The 20,714-nt window shown below is 47.9% G+C and overlaps 1 protein-coding gene across 1 annotated transcript; it reads left to right on the forward strand.

Annotated features, from left to right (window-relative positions):
* Nucleotides 1-16,145: 16,145 nt before the first annotated feature.
* LOC124657480 lies at nucleotides 16,146-20,529 on the forward strand. The gene is made up of 4 exons (XM_047196028.1): nucleotides 16,146-16,265; nucleotides 16,342-16,539; nucleotides 16,987-17,070; nucleotides 19,826-20,529. Exons 1-4 carry the CDS (start codon nucleotides 16,146-16,148, stop codon nucleotides 20,492-20,494), a joined length of 1,071 nt encoding a protein of 356 aa, XP_047051984.1. The 3' UTR covers nucleotides 20,495-20,529.
* The last annotated feature ends 185 nt before the right edge of the window (nucleotides 20,530-20,714 follow it).

Consider the following 20,714-nt stretch of genomic DNA (forward strand, 5'->3'; position numbering starts at 1 on the left):
AGCTCATGGGACAAATAACTTAAAAACTATTGTGGTATTGAATATGTAATTATGCACTTTATCTCTTATTAAGTTGCTTGTTGTGCGATAACCATGTTTTCTGGGGACGCCATCAACTACTCTTTGTTGAATTTCATGTGAGTTGCTATGCATGTTCGTCTTGTCTGAAGTAAGAGCGATCTACCACTTTATGGTTGAGCATGCATATTGTTAGAGAAGAACATTGGGCCGCTAACTAAAGCCATGATCCATGGTGGAAGTTTCAGTTTTGGACATATATCCTCAATCTCAAATGAGAAAATTATTAATTGTTGTTACATGCTTATGCATAAAATAGGAGTCCATTATCTGTTGTCTATGTTGTCCCGGTATGGATGTCTAAGTTGAGAATAATCAATAGCGAGAAATCCAATGCGAGCTTTCTCCTTAGACCTTTGTACAGGCGGCATAGAGGTACCCCATTGTGACACTTGGTCAAAACATGTGCATTCTGATGATCCGGTAGTCCAAGCTAATTAGGACAAGGTGCGGGCACTATTAGTTTACTATGCATGAGGCTTGCAACTTGTAAGATATAATTTACATGATACATATGCTTTATTACTACCGTTGACAAAATTATTTCATGTTTTCAAAATCAAAGCTCTAGCACAAATATAGCAATCGATGCTTTTCCTCTATGGAGGACCATTCTTTTACTTTCAATGTTGAGTCGAGTTCACCTATTTCTCTCCACCTCAAGAAGCAAACACTTGTGTGAACTGTGCATTGATTCCTACATACTTGCTTATTGCACTTATTATATTACTCTATGTTGACAATATCCATGAGATATACATGTTACAAGTTGAAAGCAACCGCTGAAACTTAATCTTCTTTTGTGTTGCTTCAACACCTTTACTTTGAATTATTGCTTTATGAGTTAACTCTTATGCGAGACTTATTGATGCTTGTCTTGAAGTGCTATTCATGAAAAGTCTTTGCTATATGATTCACTTGTTTACTCATGTCATATACATTGTTTTGATCGCTGCATTCACTACATATGCTTTACAAATAGTATGATCAAGGTTATGATGGCATGTCACTCCGGAAATTATCCGTGTTATCGTTTTACTCGCTCGGGACGAGCGGAACTAAGCTTGGGGATGCTGATACGTCTCGACGTATCGATAATTTCTTATGTTCCATGCCACATTATTGATGTTATCTACATGTTTTATGCACACTTTATGTCATATTCGTGCATTTTCCGGAACTAACCTATTAACAAGATGCCGAAGTGCCGATTCTTTGTTTTCTGCTGTTTTTGGTTTCAGAAATCCTAGTAACGAAATATTCTCGGAATTGGACGAAATCAACGCCCAGGGTTCTATTTTGCCACATAGCTTCCAGAAGTCCGAAGAGGAGACGAAGTGGGGCCACGAGGTGGCGACACCATAGGGCGGCGCGGCCCAAGCCCTGGCCGCGCCGACCTAGGGTGTGGGCCCCTCGTGCCCCTTCCTGACCTGCCCTTCCGCCTACTTAAAGCCTCCGTTGCGAAACCCCCGATACCGAGAGCCACGATACGGAAAACCTTCGCGAGACGCCGCCGCCGCCGATCCCATCTCGGGGGATCCGAGGAGATCGCCTCCGGCACCCTGCCGGAGAGGGGATTCATCTCCCGGAGGACTCTACGCCGCCATGGTCGCCTCCGGAGTGATGTGTGAGTAGTCTACCTCTCGGACTATGGGTCCATAGCGGTAGCTAGATGGTTGTCTTCTCCCCATTGTGCTTCATTGTCGGATCTTGTGAGCTGCCTAACATGATCAAGATCATCTATCCGTAATTCTATATGTTGCGTTTGTTGGGATCCGATGAATAGAGAATACTTGTTATGTTGATTATCAAAGTTATGTCTATGTGTTGTTTATGATCTTGCATGCTCTCCGTTACTAGTAGATGCTCCGGCCAAGTAGATGCTTGTGACTCCAAGAGGGAGTATTTATGCTCGATAGTGGGTTCATGCCTGCATTGACACACGGGACGGTGGCGAAAAGTTCTAAGGTTGTGTTGTCTTGTTGCCACTAGGGATAAAACATTGATATTATGTCTAAGGATGTAGTTGTTGATTACATTACGCACCATACTTAATGCAATTGTCTCGTTGCTTTGCAACTTAATACCGGAGGGGTTCGGATGATAACCTCGAAGGTGGACTTTTTAGGCATAGATGCAGTTGGATGGCGGTCTATGTACTTTGTCGTAATGCCCAATTAAATCTCACTATACTCATCATAATATGTATGTGCATGGTCATGCCCTCTTTATTTGTCAATTGCCCAAGCTGTAATTTGTTCACCCAACATGCTGTTTATCTTATGGGAGAGACACCTCTAGTGAACTGTGGACCCCGGTCCAATTCTCTATACTTGAAATACAATCTCATCGCAATATTGTTCTACCGTTTTCTCGCAAACAATCATCTTCCACACAATACGGTTAATCCTTTGTTACGGCAAGCCGGTGAGATTGACAACCTCACTCGTTTCGTTGGGGCAAAGTACTTTGGTTGTGTTGTGCGGGTTCCACGTTGGCGCCGGAATCTCCGGTGTTGCGCCGCACTACATCCCGCCGCCATCAACCTTCAACGTGCTTCTTGACTCCTACTGGTTCGATTAAACCTTGGTTTCTTACCGAGGGAAACTTGCCGTTGTGCGCATCACACCTTCCTCTTGGGGTTCCCAACGAACGTGTGAGTTACACGCCATCAGCTACTCAACCAAACGCTCCAGCCCAAGAGCTGAAGACCATCCCTATCACCTGGCCATTTGCGGTCTGGGGGCTCGATATGGTTGGAAAACTAAAGAAATCATCTCCTGGCGGTTTTGAGTACCTCCTGGTCGCTATTGACAAGTTCAGTAAATGGATCGAGGCAAACCCAGTGAGAAAAGCCGACGGTGCTACGACACTAAAATTTGTTTGCAGCCTCGTAACGAGATTCAGCATCCCACATAGCATAATCATAGATAATGGCACGAACTTCGCACAAGGAGAATTGAAGGATTATTGCAATGACGTAGGGATCCGGCTTGACCTCGCATCTGTGGCTCACCCACAATCTAATGGTCAGGTCAAAAGAGCCAACGGCCTCATACTATCCGGAATTAAACCACGCCTTGAAGAACCATTGCGACGCGCAGCTGGAGCTTGGGCTGATGAGTTAGACTCTGTTCTGTGGAGTTTAAGAACTACCCCTAACAGGTCAACCGGATTTACTCCGTTCTTCCTAGTATACGAACCCGAAGCCGTGCTCCCCTCCGACATCATCCACGATTCGCCGCGAGTCTCCGCCTACGATGAAGAAACTGCTGACGAGGCTCGACAACTTTCTGTGGACCTGATCAAAGAAGCTCGAAATTTAGCTGACCAACGCTCCACCATCTACCAGCAGAAACTCCGATGCTATCATAGCCATCGAGTTCGGAATCGCTCGTTCATGGCCGGAGACTTAGTCCTCCACCTTCGTCAGGTGAAAGACCACAAGTTGCAATCTCCATGGGAAGGGCCCTTTGTCATCAGCAAAGTGCTTCACAACGGATCGTGCTACCTTGTCGATTTCCAAGAGTTAAAGGATAGACCTGCTAATTGGTACCGGAAACGCAAGCGAGAGGATCCAGATGACATATACGATGAAACATACCATCCCTGGAATATAGCATAGCTACGTCCTTTCCACACTTAGCAAAATTCGCATTACATACCTTGTAATATCTATGATACATGATCAATGAAATAAAGCATATGGTTCACTCTTAGAGTCTTTTACCTCCTTTACTTTTTCATTTTTGGATCGTGTATGTTTTCCGACTAAAACCGCAGAGCTGGATGTTTCCGCCTAGGCGTGTATGAAATTTGTGATTTTCAAAATCGTCCTTTAGGACGTGAGCTTAAGTTTTCTGGCGGATAAGTTTTTTGTTGCGAACTCATGGATTCCTGGTAGCGATTTCCTGCACCTTAACTGGGGGCTTATTTCCGCGGTTATTGACGGATTGCCATTGGGCTTCGTCGCCGCAGGCGAGCGTTTCCGGCTAAAGGTCTTCCGGCTCGTGGAAGGTCAAGCGAGCTAGCCGGAAAACTTAGAAACTAGCACTTGCTTTTCAAACGAATGAAACATGCAAATAAATATAATGGATAGCGTAATAAGTTTTTTCTGCCCACGCATACTTGTTTTGTCCCTAGCTACTTAAGAATTTAAGTTATATTACAAACCCTCGATGGGGCCAAAATGATGCACTGTTTTCTTCCCGCAGGAAATAAGTTTTCTACTCCTCCTCAGCCGGAGAAGATTTACCCATGTCATCAACCTTCGGTTCACCCTCTTCTTCGCCTTTGGCCGGAGAGGATACATCATCATCACTCTCTTTGTCATCCTCATCCGGAGACGCGGCGCCGCCCTTGGACTTGTACTTCATGGCATCCTTGGAGCTTGTCCAGGTGTATTGGCTTCCGGATTCCGCGGGTCGAGCTTCCGCCTCTCGTTCCTTCTGAAGCTCTGCTTCAAGAGGCTCGTCGGCAGGAAGAACTTCCTTGTCGTAGAATTCGTTATGCCGGATCCTTCGCGCGATGCGGGTGTCGTAGCCGCTAACTGCATCTAGTAGCGCGTTGACATCCGCCTCCGGAGGAACGCCAGACGTCACCCGTTCAAGATCCAGATCCGGGTTATGCGCTAGGCACATATCTAAGGACATGGCCGCAGCACCCCGGGCAGATGATGATTGCAGATCCACGACCAGTTCCGGAAGAAGATCCATTCTCTCGATAAGTTTGCGGACTTTGCAAGTGCGGCTCTTTTTAATTGCCAAGTTATGGAAAATCTTCCGGGACGAGGATATAAGGTCCTTGCAATCATCTCCGGCAAGCTGAAGAAGGTCATCTCGGGGATACCAATTCCGACGCGCTTCATCATATCCAAGAGGCTCTGCATGAGACAATCAGATATAAGCATACAGATTGAGTCCAACGCATAAGTTATCAAAACAAGCTCCGGATTCGTACCTAGGATGTCCTCGCTGAGCAGGTCCCAGTGCTCTTCCGCGGTCTTCATATACTTCCGGAGTCCATTGAGCTCTTTTTGCTGCTTTTGGACAGTCTCGCTGTCAACTTTTCTTTTCATTTCAAACTCACCAGTTTTCTGGATGAGTTCGGAGCTCTTCTCCGCCAGCTGTTTCTCAGCTTGCTCTCTTTTTTCCTCCGCCTTCGCGAGCTTTGCCTCCAAGTCTTTATAAGAGGAGCGCAGATTCTCAAGCTCGGAAGATGCAGTGGCAAGTGAAGATGAGGCACCTATCCAAGGATAAGTTAAAATCAATCCGGAAGATGGAAGACGAATTTATGGGCCAGTATGGCAGAAACCAACCTTGAGCGTCCGCCAGCTGCTTCTTCAGATTCGCGTTCTCCTCCTTAAAAGCTTGAAGTTTATCCGCTTGGCCAAGGGTAACGCGGCGCTGCAGGGCAATGTTTTTGTGCAGCTCGTAGTGCAGCGCCTGCTGTTCCTGTAAGTATGTACAGAGCAGGAGTAAGTTTTAAGTTATTCTACCAAGTGGATCCTTTCGAAGCATTATTGCCGGAAATGTTTCCGCCATAATGCTTGCGGGCTACTACGACATTTCTCACAAAAATCTTCTTTAGTTCGAAATTTCTTCTAAGTATTTAGGTGCTAACTATTGACTAGTTTCCGCCTATATACTTGGGGGCTACTGGGGAGTACCTTGTGCTTGTAGAGGAGCTTGTCGAAGAACTGGCCAACTTCCTTCTTGAAGTCCTGAATTTCCGATGACTCGGCATGAGGCTTTCCCCAGGCATTGCTCATCATGGTGTTGAGCAGATCTTGTTCAAGATCCCATTTCTCCGTTTCAGTGAGCTTGTTAAAAAACTTGGTCGCATAGGCCTTGGGGGTGGAGGTAAGATCAGCCGGATCTCCAAAGTTCTTCGGAAAAACGACGATGTCGCTCACCGCAACTTCAGCTTTCCCCGAAGAGTTGACTTCCGCCTCCTCTTGGCCTTGTACTTCAGCCTCGTCAGGGGTAGGACCTTTGGCTCCGGAGCTTTCTCCGCCCACTTTCTCGCTACTTACCGGAATTATCTCCGGTGGAGTTTCGGTAGCAGGAGGGGGAGATGGCTGGGGAGTGGCATGGGAAGCACTTGGCGGAGCTGGTGTTGCAGGACCAACGGCGGGAGACTTCTTCATATATTTGGTGATGGGCTCTTGGACGTTGGTCCGAGCGGTGGTGGTACGCGGATTTCTATAAACAGGCAAAGGAGATGTATAAGTAACAAGTTTATCAAAGCAAAGATGCACCATACTCGGAGACTTACGTGGCGCCAGGGATGATAGGGCGCGATCGTTTTCCTGCTGTCGTCAGCAATTTGATGCGTTCACGCTCCGCTTTCCTGGAATCCAGCGGAGGTGGCTTCACGACTTTGGCCTTCTTGGCGGAGGCCTCGCCGCTAGCTCCGGCTTTGGAGCCGGAGGCTTTGGCGCGGGGACGCTTTGTAGGACGAGGGGCAGCCTTTCGAGGCGCTTGCTCCTCTTCCTCATCGTCGTCTTCAAGATCCTCCTCCGCCGCTTCGCCGCTGACGGGAACTCGGAGAATATTGCGGAGGTTTTCCTCCGCCAAAGTATCAAGCTGAGAAAAGAATTTGTTAGTAAGATGGAACACATCAAAAATATGAGGAGTTGAAAAATGGCAAAGGTACAAGTGCTTACCGGAGGACATTGGTCGTTTGTTGTGATGTCTTTTATCAATTCTGGTACCGGTTGGCCCCGGCCAATTGATACGTCTCCGACGTATCGATAATTTCTTATGTTCCATGCCACATTATTGATGTTATCTACATGTTTTATGCACACTTTATGTCATATTCGTGCATTTTCTGGAACTAACCTATTAACAAGATGCCGAAGTGCCGATTCTTCGTTTCTCGTTGTTTTTGGTTTTAGAAATCCTAGTAACGAAATATTCTCGGAATTGGACGAAATCAACGCCCAGGGTCCTATTTTGCCACGAAGCTTTCAGAAGACCGAAGAGGAGACAAAGTGGGGCCACGAGGGAGCCAAACCCTAGGGCGGCGCGGCCCCCCCCTTGGCCGCGCCGACCTGTGGTGTGGGGCCCTCGTGCCTCTTCCTGACTTGCCCTTCCGCCTACTTAAAGCCTCCGTTGCGAAACCCCCAGTACCGAGAGCCACGATACGAAAAACCTTACTGAGACGCCGCCGCCGCCGATCCCATCTCGGGGGATCCAGGAGATCGCCTCCGGCACCCTGCCGGAGAGGGGATTCATCTCCCGGAGGACTCTACGCCACCATGGTCGCCTCCGGAGTGATGTGTGAGTAGTCTACCCCCGGACTATGGGTCCATAGCAGTAGCTAGATGGTTGTCTTCTCCCCATTGTGCTTCATTGTCGGATCTTGTGAGCTGCCTAACATGATCAAGATCATATATCTGTAATTCTATATGTTGCGTTTGTTGGGATCCGATGAATAGAGAATACTTGTTATGTTGATTATCAAAGTTATGTCTATGTGTTGTTTATGATCTTGCATGCTCTTCGTTACTAGTAGATGCTCTGGCCAAGTAGATGCTTGTAACTCCAAGAGGGAGTATTTATGCTCGATAGTGGGTTCATGCCTCGCATTGACACCTGGGACAGTGACAGAAAGTTCTAAGGTTGTGTTGTGCTGTTGCCACTAGGGATAAAACATTGATGCTATGTCTAAGGATGTAGTTGTTGATTACATTACGCACCATACTTAATGCAATTGTCCGTTGCTTTGCAACTTAATACCGGGAGGGGTTCGGATGATAACCTCGAAGGTGGACTTTTTAGGCATAGATGCAGCTTGGATGGCGGTCTATGTACTTTGTCGTAATGCCCAATTAAATCTCACTATACTCATCATAATATGTATGTGCATGGTCATGCCCTCTTTATTTGTCAATTGCCCAACCGTAATTTGTTCACCCAACATGCTCGTTTATCTTATGGGAGAGACACCTCTAGTGAACTCGTGGACCCCGGTCCAATTCTCTATACTCGAAATACAATCTATCGCAATACTTGTTCTCATTGTTTTCTGCAAACAATCATCTTCCACACAATACGGTTAATCCTTTGTTACGAAGCAAGCCGGTGAGATTGACAACCTCACTGCTTCGTTGGGGCAAAGTACTTTGGTTGTGTTGTGCAGGTTCCACGTTGGCGCCGGAATCTCCGGTGTTGCGCCGCACTACATCCCGCCGCCATCAACCTTCAACGTGCTTCTTGACTCCTATCGGTTCGATTAAACCTTGGTTTCTTACTGAGGGAAACTTGCCGCTGTGCGCATCACACCTTCCTCTTGGGGTTCCCAACGGACGTGTCAACCACACGCATCACCAATCTTCACAAGTGTCTTGATTCTCCTCTTGAGAGAATCGGCAGGGAGATCGTGACGGGTTCCTCGGAGGGGGTCGTCCGCCCCGGTGTATGCGCAAATCAAGCATGCGTTGTACCGCAGTGGCTGGATCCGCCGAGTGAACCAGCTAAGTGTAAGCTGAGTTTCGGTTAGCCCATCATGGACTAACCAAGAGATTCTTCGCGCAGCCTTCTCCAGAATCGAAGTCTGGGCGAGCGTGGGGACGAAGCTCCAGCTGTCGCGTTCTTCCGGAGGCTGGTTGATAAATTTGGGCAGCCCTTCATGGACACCCGGAACTGTGACGTTCTTCGCATAGAACCATCTGGCGTTCCAGTACCGGACGGATTCGTGGGAGTCATGAGGTGGGTACATGCGGCCAGGTCGGAGCATGAATGTCATGCTGCCGCAGTTCACCATAGCCTTGGCATTCGTCTATTTCTTCACCCGGAAGAAAAACTGCCATAATCGGACATCTGGGCGAATTCCGAGATGCCCTTCGCAAAGTGTGACAAAATTCGAGAGGAGGAGATAGGAGTTTGGGCATATATTATGGGGCTGGAGCCCATAAGTGTTGATGATGGAGAGGAAAAATTCCGAGCAGGGGAGCGACAGTCCGCGCTCGACCCAGGCTTTTGTCAGGACTGTTTCTTCCGCGCCTGGCTTGGGGACGTCGGAGTTGCGCATGATGCTCCATTGCGGAGAAATCATGCCTTCACCTTGGAGATCCCTTAGCTCCGCATCTTTGGTTTCACAGGGCCACCACTGTCCCTTCTCGCCCTCTCGGATCCGGGCCTTGGAACCCTTCTTCGCTTCCACCTCCTGTACTTTAGCGGCCATCCTAGCTTGACCTTCAAGTTCCTCTTGGATTTCTTTGAAGGTGGGGATCCGGCCTAGTGCGGTGCTGGAAGAGGCGGAGAATGGTTGAGCTAATTTTATGTCGGAAACATATGGCGGCAGGAATGCATGGGGTTCCAGGCAGCTTGGTACTAATGTGCTGGGATCCGAACTACTCGGAGAACTACCAGTGCAATTGGACGAACTAGGCAACATGCTTCCGGCTGCACCCATGCAAACTAATTTGAGTAGTCGGAATCTACACTACACTACTTTGTTCTTCTACAAGGTCGGCGCACTTACCGTTAATGGCGCGGTGGTTCTTTGGGACTCCGGCGAGGTTGAGGTGGCCGGACTTGCGGCGTTGATCCTTTGAAGACCATGAATCGGCGGCGGAGGTAAAATCCCGATCAAACACGCGAATCTTGGGTCGAGGGAGGCCTTAGAGCGGCGGCAGGTGAAGCTCTCCGAGCGTGGGCTCGCCGGAGTTCAGAGCTGGTTGGCGGCGCGGCGCGAGGAAGAAGATGAAGTGGGTGAGATGGTGAAAGAATGGAGAAGTTACCACGCGCATGGGTATTTATAGACCTCGCGCGGATATTCGTGTTTCGGATCTGACGGTGGAAACTGAACGGTCACACCGTTGGATGCGTGACACGTGTCTTAGATTAAAAACGGTGAAACGACGTGGAGGTAACTTAACTGTGCACTCCCGAAATTTCCGGCTAGAGATTCGCATCTCCGAAAATTTAGCGCGGGAAAAGAGGAAGTTGTGCGCGGGAAAAGTGGAAAATCTGCTACATTGCCGTTACTGAAGAACAAATGATTTCCGAGAAAGACGACATCGGAAACAAGTAAAGTTTAGAAGCTCTTCAAGATTCTCTTCGGGTCCGAGTTGATTGAAGCCGGAGGAATGATGAATCTCAGAGAACTTCGGGGGCTACTGTTGTGGGTATACTTTATGGGTATATCAACGGCATGGTCTAGATCCGGCAAGCCCGGGTGGCCCATAGTCGGTGATGTGGCATGTGGCCCATCGGGCGGCCCAGTTGCTGTAGATCCTAAAGGATGAAGTCCAGCCCAGGAACAGGAAGTCGGATCCCAACCGACCTACGAAGGAGGCCAGATCCGTGGAGGCCCATAAGGTATCCATATCCCGCACGACATAGATGGAAGGCGGATCCTTGACGTACACGGCAAGACATTGTACCGTAGTTAGGCAACTTGTATTCCGGCTAGGACTCTCCATGTAAACCCTAGATCCGTGCGCCTTTATAAGCCGGATCCCGGGAGCCCTAGAGGCACAGCCAAAACTCATTGTAACAACGCGAAAGCGCCCAGATAATTCCAGACAAGCAACAATAGGCCTTGCTATCGTGCAGGTGGTCCGAAGTTGGGTAAATCGTGTACCACCGTCCCGAGGACTCTCCGCCCAATGGCCCCTTCTTCTTCTCCCCTCCATGAGGATCCCTCCTCTGGAGCACCGTCGAATAGGCAACGACAGACGCGATCCCCCGGGGGAATCAGATCATTTTCCTAAAAGAAAAGCCATATAGTTCAAAGTTAAAATGCATTTCAATAAGCCATAATTAGAGTAGCAACCATCTAAAGTTTTGAAATGCATTTAGTATACTGATACGTATCAAGAAGTTGTAGTTTTGGAGACATATATACGCATAAACAAACTTAATTTTTAAGCCTTAATTAATATGAAATTTTCCTTGAATCAATGGCACTATGAAAAATAAAAGAAAATCACACACTGTATTAGAGATAGAAAAATCGCTACTGTACATCTTCCGCGACATCGCAACTCGTGGAGAACGAAACAAGTCCAAGTCCGCCGCGCCGCGGTAGGCCTCCTGCATGCGCTGCCGGCAGCCGCGCCGTCGCTCCAGGCCTCCTGTCCGGTTGTCCCTGTCCTGTACTCCTGTCTTGGGGAATTTTACTTTTTGCCTTTATTTACTCCGCACTTCTACAATTTGCCCTTGTTTACCGGAAATGCATGTTTGAACTCGGGCACAGGTGCACTCTTTATCTGCACTATCCATTCTCTGTAAGATTCGCGGCATTGGCAGGTATCCATGCTCGTATGAGTTAACAAATGCAAGACCAGTTGCTCTCTGGCCCACTTCTGAGCATGCAATAATTACTTCCGTCATCCTCTGTCTATCGGTACACAATAATCAGACGGAGTGGACCACGGCACAAAATTTCTGAGCCCTCATGTTCCGACGATAGCTTCGTGGCTGGAAACAGCCGCAACGGCAGAGCTTTTGTCACTGTCAAGGACCTTGCGCTGGTCCTGGGTGTGGAGGCCTGGACCAGTCCGCGGCAGAGAGCTGCTGCTTCTTGGCGCTGGCGGGCCGTCAGGTTGGAGAGCAGGGCGGAGAGCAGTGCGGTGGCGGGCCATCAGTGGCGGAGGGAAGGGTGCTGCCGCGTGGGTTAACCGACAGCAAATCTGCTCGGCGCTGGCTGCTTGGGGCTTGAAGGAGGCGGCGCTACGGTAGGGAAGTGAGAGTGGGCGGTTGCAACGAGTCCATGAAGGAGGCGGGTGATACGTCTCCAACGTATCGATAATTTCTTATGTTCCATGCCACATTATTGATGTTATCTACATGTTTTATGCACACTTTATGTCATATTCGTGCATTTTCTGGAACTAACCTATTAACAAGATGCCGAAGTGCCGATTCTTGTTGTTTTCTGCTGTTTTTGGTTTCGAAATCCTAGTAATGAAATATTCTCGGAATTGGACGAAATCAACGCCCGGGGTCCTATTTTGCCACGAAGCTTCCGAAGTCCGAAGAGGAGACGAAGAGGGGCCACGAGGGGGCCACACCCTAGGGCGGCGCGGCCCCCCCTGGCGCGCGGCCACGTGGTGTGGGGCCCTCGTGCCGCCTCTTGACCTGCCCTTCCGCCTACAAATAGCCTCCGTGACGAAACCCCGGTACCGAGAGCCACGATACGGAAAACCTTCCGGAGACGTCGCCAACGCCGATCCCATCTCGGGGGATCCGGGAGATCGCCTCCGGCACCCTGCCGGGAGAGGGGAATCATCTCACGGAGGACTCTACGCCGCCATGGTCGCCTCCGGTGTGATGTGTGAGTAGTCTACCCCTGGACTATGGGTCCATAGCCGTAGCTAGATGGTTGTCTTCTCCCCATTGTGCTATCATTGTCGGATCTTGTGAGCTGCCTATCATGATCAAGACCATCTATATGTAATTCTATATGTTGCGTTTGTTGGGATCCGATGAATAGAGAATACTTGTTATGTTGATTATCAAAGTTATACCTATGTGTTATTTATGATCTTGCATGCTTTCCGTTACTAGTAGATGCTACGGCCAAGTAGATGCTTGTAACTCCAAGAGGGAGTACTTATGCTCGATAGTGGGTTCATGCTGCATTGACACACGGGACGATGTGAGAAAGTTCTAAGGTTGTGTTGTGCTTGTTGCCACTAGGGATAAAACATTGATGCTATGTCTAAGGATGTAGTTGTTGATTACATTACGCACCATACTTAATGCAATTGTCTGTTGCTTTGCAACTTAATGCTTGGAGGGGTTCGGATGATAACTTTGAAGGTGGACTTTTTAGGCATAGATGCGGTTGGATGGCGGTCTATGTACTTTGTCGTAATGCCCAATTAAATCTCACAATACTCATCATGATATGTATGTGCATGGTCATGCTCTCTTTATTTGTCAATTGCCCAAGCTGTAATTTGTTCACCCAACATGCTATTTGTCTTATGGGAGAGACACCTCTAGTGAGCTGTGGACCTCGGTCCAATTCTCTTTCTTGAAATACAATCTACTGCAATACTTGTTCTCTTGTTTTTACGCAAACAATCATCTTCCACACAATACGGTTAATCCTTTGTTACGGCAAGCCGGTGAGATTGACAACCTCACTTGTTTCGTTGGGGCAAAGTACTTTGGTTGTGTTGTGCGGGTTCCACGTTGGCGCCGGAATCCCTGGTGTTGCGCCGCACTACATCCCGCCGCCATCAACCTTCAACGTGCTTCTTGGCTCCTCCTGGTTCGATAAACCTTGGTTTCTTTCTGAGGGAAAACTTGCTGCTGTGCGCATCATACCTTCCTCTTGGGGTTCCCAACGAACGTGTGAGTTACACGCCATCAGCGGGATGAAGACAACGGGGAGAACGAGGGTCGCCAAATCGCCAAATCGCCATCGAGCTTCTCTACATCAATCTCGCTTCTGTGGTGCGCCAGTTCTCTCAAGGGAAATGCTTTTTTCGAGTGGACTCAAGCATCCAAAATATTGACCGGAGGCCCACGAGGCCACTAAGCTGCACTTTTGCTGCGGGTCCATGATTTTCTCATTGTCATGGACCACAGGATCAGAAGCTATATCAGGTCAGACTCTCCAAACGTCCGTCAATGTCCTGGCCCACCGGGAAAAAGAGAGCATCTGTGCTCGATACTAGAAACGCCGCGTCCCTTGTTTACTTTGTACTTCACTTTTTGTCCTCATTTACTTTAAACTTTCATCATTTTCCCTCCAACAAACTGGATCCACTTGAAATGTCAAAAACTACCCCCTTTCTTCTTCCTTACGAGAAATTGTTCCTGAATAGACCATGGCTCGCACGGGTGGAGCTCGAAGGCGGCGATCTCACCGTCGGGGCGCACGGGCAGGATGCGACGCCGCAGGCCGGCACCTCCGCGTGCACCTACACTTGCTCTGCTCCCTGAACGTCGTCCACGAGGTTCTGATCTGCGTGCTTGGGATCTGCCTATCGCTCGTGCTGCCCGCAACTCGCTGCTACTCAGCCTGCGGCGTTGCTCCATCCGTACTGGGCAGCGCGCGCCATACCGGCCTGACCTTCGGAAGGTTCCAGCAGCCGCGTTCCTTTGCTGACAGGCTCCGTCGAATCCCCCGCGTTTGGCGCCATGGACGAGCACGAAGCAGAGGGGAATAGCTATTGGGATGGGATCCAACCTCGCATGAGTGGAATAGCTTGATGGATTTGATGGGGAGGATGCCAGAATAGAGCAGCGCTGTGGTCGACCGCTGTGGGAAGATGAGCAGTTCACGGGAGTAGATAGGGTTATTTTGGACTAGGAATTTTACCCTTATCCTCAAAACAAACTATAATAATTCAGAATAACTCAAAAGGGGCAAATAATCGAAGTCCAAAGTAAACGAGGCCAAAAAGTAAAGTACAAAATAAACGAGGGTAAATTGTAGAAGTGTCAAGTAAATGAGGGCAAAAAGAAAAGGACAACACTACGCAGCGGCGCCGCACAATGCATAGTCCGTGCGGCGGATTCTTCTAGGCCCACCATGTGAGGTTTGAGTGCGAATATTTTTTTTGGTGTGCGGTGCCGAGCTGGCAGCATCTAGCAGCAACATGAAATATGCAATGACTGTGGCTGACATGCAAAAGATTTCATCCATGCGAAAAAATCGAAGGTACCTTTTTCTTTGCCATGCCACCATTTAAGTTAAAAAATATGATAGGAGAGATAAAAGTGATCATTAAACACAAGTACTTCTTGTACTTGCCCGAAATGGTTATCACTTCATACAGTATAGCACTTAATACACTTGCTACCAGGTTTGCCAGATTCATTAACAATACATAATTGCCAGATTACTTTCACTTGGCTACCAGGTTTTAACCAAAGTAAAAAACAACATGAGAAAAACACCACCCCGGCGCTAATTACCAGATTGTCAACACATGATTACCAGATTATCAAAAATACTATTCTAGAGTGTCATCCTAAATTCCCCATACAAAATTTTAGTCACCACTCACCAGATTATTCCGCAATAGTCACGAGATTAATACTACAGCCGCCAGATTAATTGGTCACGGCTATCATGTCATCACATGAGTATAGTGCGTAAAAAAGCCAACAGTCGCAAGTATCAGATTAATTATTCATGATTATCAGGTTATTACAACAATAACTAGCAGATTAAATCACCTAATTACGAAATTTCCAAGGCGAGGAGGAGAACTGCAGCGGCGGAACCTCCCTACTGGGTGCCTTCATCGTCCTCGCACTCATCGATGGCAGGTTAGCAAAGTCCCCCGGCGACGCGCCTCCTCCATGTGCTCCAGGTGGGGCGCTCCGAGGTCGGCGCTCCGGCGAATCTCCGGTGCGGTGGTCCGACGAATTTCCGGCGCTCCGGCGACTCTCTTGTGCGGTGCTCCTCCGTGTGTGGCCTGAGAGGAAGAGATAAAGTTGTGTGGCTGAAAGAAGGTAGGGAAAAAATAAGATGCGGACGTCGATGTTCCTATAAGGGGCCGATGCCTTTTCAACAATCGTGGCGCAGCCGCCGCACACGGAAACAATCGTGCAACGCTTCTGAATAGATTTTCCCAAAAGTAAAATTCGGATAGTGCTTCGGTGACTTTGCCAGCCCCCAAAGTCACTGACTTAAGTAAAACCCACATATTAAAAGGTCCACATGTCAATCATTTCACGGCAAAATCAACCTGGCAAAGTCACCGAACCTCAATCCAAAATTCCCCTGCTGTCTCCGCGCCGGCCCCGACTGTGCTTCCGAGGAACAGGGCCATAGGCATCGCATCGCAACGCAATGCGAATCTCAAAGCCACCTCCCTTATCTTTTCCCCATCGTCAACCTCACCACTCTCCCTCCCCCACCTGTCGTCAACTGCTCCGGCCCGGCCGTCGTTGCTCGCCGCGCCGCCGGCCCGCCCGCTTCTCCGCGGGCCCCCGCGTCACCGCAAGCTGCTTTCCTGATGACACTGGCGATCTTGATCTACGTCTCTGCCGGCACGCGCCACCGGGGGCTGCGCCTGCGCGCTTCCCCTTCCGCGTGATTACAGAGGCGGACGGCCTCCGTGCTCCCCTCCTCCCGCTCCACCGATGTCCCTCGCCTCCTGCCTAGCCCCTCCCCCTCCGCGGCTCCCGGGTGGTAGGGTTGGGCCCTCACCCCCTCCCCCCTCCTCGCTCGGATTCGGGCCTAGCAGGGCTGCTCCCGCCACGGTAAGGCACAAACCGCCCTTCTTGTTCCTGTGCAGCAGTACACAGTAGAATCACACTGCTTGCTGTGTGCGTTTAGGGACGGAGGCTGGTTCACACCTCGTGCTTCAGGCAGGGGCAGGATGGGCCAGCGGCATCTGATGATGGCACCGGCTTCAGGTACATTGGGCGGGTGGAGATGTCAGGGGACAAGGAGGTGAAGGGGGGAGAGGGTGGGAGCTCCAACGAGGAGGAGCAGAATTATGGAAATAGAGATTTGTTCGTTATTTTGCTCAAGGTATGTCTGATTGATTTATTTCCAGCATACCATTTTGGTTTTTTTAGCAATAGCAATATCAGATGTACCCCCTCGGTTAGATAATTCTTGTCGTGGTGCAAAACTAAGGCAGCATCACACTATGCAGGATAGAACAGAAGTGAACTATAGCTTCGATGTTTAGTTCAGTTGCTCATTGCAACGATATCTAAGAAATCATACCTTGGTGATTACAAAATTGTTTGTTGCATATGGATTGATTTTCTTACCAATATAGTTTTACGTTTTTCTCTGTTTGTGTTGAACTGAGGGAAACTAGCTATCATTTAGTCTTGAATACGTAGTAGTGTTGGTTTATACTTTGTATCACCCTAATACCCGCATTTGTTAGTTTGCTGTTAGCCCTCTCATTGTTTAAACTTCAATTTGTCATGCGAGACAGTGAAAATTATTAATCTATGTTTCCAGATAAAGGAAAATCTACAGGAAAGAGTAACCAGATTCTGGAATGAACGCTGGATGGTACCTTGGACTGGACAAACTATTGCCCAGGTTAGCTCTCCACCTATTGTATCCACTTCTGGTGGTCCTTGGTCTACTGCAGCAACATCACTGACAGCTGGTAGAAGAGCATTTTGTACTGAAATGGCATGATGGTTGAAACCGGTCGGTCTAGGTCAGGCATTGGTCTTTCTATACCCAAACCATGCTGTCAGATACCAAATACGGATTGTTCTGGGCATGTACACTAGTTGATCAGACAAATGGAGATCTGAGTCCAAATTAGTGATGCACTCATAAGAGAGATGTGACTTCGTCAATAGAATTGTCAAGTTATAGTCAGATACATACTTACTAGCTAAATGCCCGTGCGTTGCTACGGCCTTTCAAAAGATTTTTTGATACACATTAAATATAATGCATATGAATAATGATGTGCAAAAAATATAACCATCTAATATTTAAAAGTACACTTTGTAAAAAAAATACTTACAAAAAATAAAGGTTTCAGTTCGACATGATATGCATAGAAAGAAAGTTTCAATTATATACATATAATGCACTAAAGAAGTTGATGCCCTACAGATATCAAGAGTGTCTGAAACAGCTTTGACAAAGAATAACATGGGGATCTAGTATCAGGTTGTGTAATATACTGATTATAAATATACATAAACAAATTCTCCAACGAAGGATAGTTTTTCGTTGCAATATGATTCTTGTACAGTACACATGCATAGTTCAAAGCGATAGGGGATCTCGTCAGTCCAAATAATCAGCGCATGAAGGCTTAATGCATATTCACATATTACCTTTCGTGCCAACAGCAAGGTCTCGAGGACATGCCCCTCCTCACACAGCCCTATCAACGCAACAGCATTGAAATCAGAGTCAGAGAGCACCCCATTGTCATTCACGAGTTTCAACTAATTGTAAGTATTGAACCACCTTTTCCTCCGGTAGAGCTAGCTCACCGATCGCGAGCGGGCATCGTCGCAAGGAATACGGTCGAGCAGGAGTTGAGCGTGATGCATAAGCCTAGGAAGGGGACGCCGCATTCAAGGCAGCGGCGAGCGGGGAGTATCGGAGCTCGATGGCGCGTTGATCTGGTGTAGCCGCGCCACGACCTCCAGCTACTCGACTGTGATGTCATGACCGCTTGCTCGGTAGCACGAATCTAAGACGGAGATTGGCCCCTAGATGCCTCCAGGCAATGGATCAGCGGATTGGCGAGTTCAAGCTCATCAGGCCCTAGCAATAGAAGTCATGGAACGCCGCCTTCCTGTTGCCTATGGTGCCGATCAGCACGCCCCTGGATTCCTCCAGGCAATGGATTAGCGAATCGATCGGCAAGGTCAAGTTCATCGGGCCCTAGCTAGAGCCGGAGACGTGGAACGTGTTCTCGTGGATCAATCATGCCACACCGTCCTTGTTGAAACAATGAAACACATCAGGCACACGGTGATTGCCCATCGTTGATTGCAAAGCGGATCGTGTCCACGTCCAGCGGGAGAAGGTCACGCTCCCGATCTTCAGAATACTTCCGATCTACTCCCGATCGGCACCCGCATCATCTTGGAATACTTCGGATCTCAATAATCCCGATCTTCCGACTAAGCTGCGGTCGTGGTCGCGGATCGTCACCAACCGGGGCTCCTTTGGCGGAGCAGGCCGGCTCTTCGCGCTGGCTTCAACTCTATATAGGTAGGAGGATAGAGATCGGGCCGGAATCCAACTGTAGACGAAACAATTAATACCAAACACGACGTACACCGCTAACCTTAAAAGCGCGATTGCTCGCGGGACGCAGGACGCAAGACGGTTGCCAGCGCGGGTTTTTTTTGGTTTTCCTGCTGGTTTTCTTATTCTTATACCGACAGCGGGAGAAGCTAAGGCAGGATCGGTTTTTGTATTCCATCTAACGAAGAGGGACTCCGGTTTTCTTTGACGTACCATCCGATTCTTTTACGTACGGACACCACCAATCCCCGTTTAATAGTAAAGATTTCGCAAACCCATATTAAATGATTAGCCACGGGATCGTGGAGAATATTAAATGTATTATTGCTCCGTATTGATTTTGGTTTATGTGATAACCGTTTTGCTATTTTATCTTCTGGTTATCTTTTGGAATACGGGTTGGTACCAGATGTTGCTTTTCTCATATCGTAATTTCTAAACTGCATTCCATCAAACTCATGTGGATACTTTTTTTTAGAGGAATGTGGATACTTCTTTTGGATATTTCAGATCAGACAGATAATAATATTGCACTTAATTTCCTACGTATGATTTTTGTATGTTGTAGCGATCTTATAAGTTATGTCAAGATATTTATGCACTCACATAATATTCTTTTTAATTCTTTCATTTCCATTCCATAGCATTCTTCTTGCACTTTCGCTGTTTTCTCATGTAAAAGGGCTCACTGGCATGTGTGGCATTTGGACCCAACAAGCATTATATAGTTCTTTTTTTGAGGGATAAGCATTATATAGTTAGCACCATTCACATTAGACTTCTAATCTTATGTGGAACTGAAATCACAGTCACAACTCCAAACACGCTGGATTACAATATGTCTCACTCTTAGAAAAAAGTTATTGATGTCTCTGTTAGAATGATAAGTCAAATAGAGAGGAATGAATGGCTTATGAGCTCTTTGTTCCCACCACTAAAATATTGGTTATTGATTGCCTTACTAAAATTAATAGTGAACCCAGGGATCTTGTTTGAATATAATGTTCTATTAGCAGTTCATATGGATTTGTACTAAGAGGAACTCAGTTATGCTTTCTGAATACAGGTCATGTTTTTGTGGATTGCCACATTTTGGCTCGTGGGTTCCTGGATAGTGCCATTCTTGGCTCATGCTGCTGGCTTTAGCAAGGAAACATTGACGCACAGGGGGCAAGCATTATATAGCCTTGTGACGGACATTACTGAAGGCCTTGCTGGGATTGCTATCATTCACCAGTGCCTTGGTAGATTCCGTCCCCTTCCTCAAGGTTGGTTTGAGTTCAAATTGAAGGGCAGATGGCATTGGGATGTAGCATTGGGATGTCTGCTATTCCCATTGGTTAATTTGCTTTCTCACATCAATATCAGCCTAGTTCATATGTCGTCAGGGCCAGTCGTCGGGATATCCAGTGTAGAGCAATCCATTGTTGCCCGTGACCCAGTGGCGATGGCCTTATATGCTGTGGTAGTCACTGTGTGTGCACCTATATGGGAAGAGATTGTGTTCCGTGGTTTCCTTCTCCCATCTCTAACACGATACATGCCTCTTCCATGTTCGATCCTGGTAAGTGCCGCAGCATTTGCGCTGGCGCACTTCAACATTCAAAGGGTATTGCCGTTGATATTTCTTGGTGTTGTGATGGGAGGTGTCTTTGCCAGGTCACGCAACCTATTGGCATCGATGGTGCTTCATAGCCTTTGGAACGGTTTTGTATTCTTGGATCTGATGAAGTGAGCTATGCAGATATTATTGTTGTCCAGCTTTTGATACTCCTGTGAGATTTCCTCGGACCATAGTTTTTTCATTTTGCGTGGAGAATATAGAAGCTAACCCAGGGTGTGGTCAACATGGTTTGTGTGGAAGAAATCACGCAGGCAACAGAGGAAGGAAAGTGCAAAATCCTGCATGCTTAATGGAGAATAGACAACAGAAGACAGCCATCTGAAGATTTTTC

The sequence above is a fragment of the Lolium rigidum genome, chromosome 1 (genome assembly GCF_022539505.1).
Source record: "Lolium rigidum isolate FL_2022 chromosome 1, APGP_CSIRO_Lrig_0.1, whole genome shotgun sequence".
Taxonomy (NCBI): domain Eukaryota; kingdom Viridiplantae; phylum Streptophyta; class Magnoliopsida; order Poales; family Poaceae; genus Lolium; species Lolium rigidum.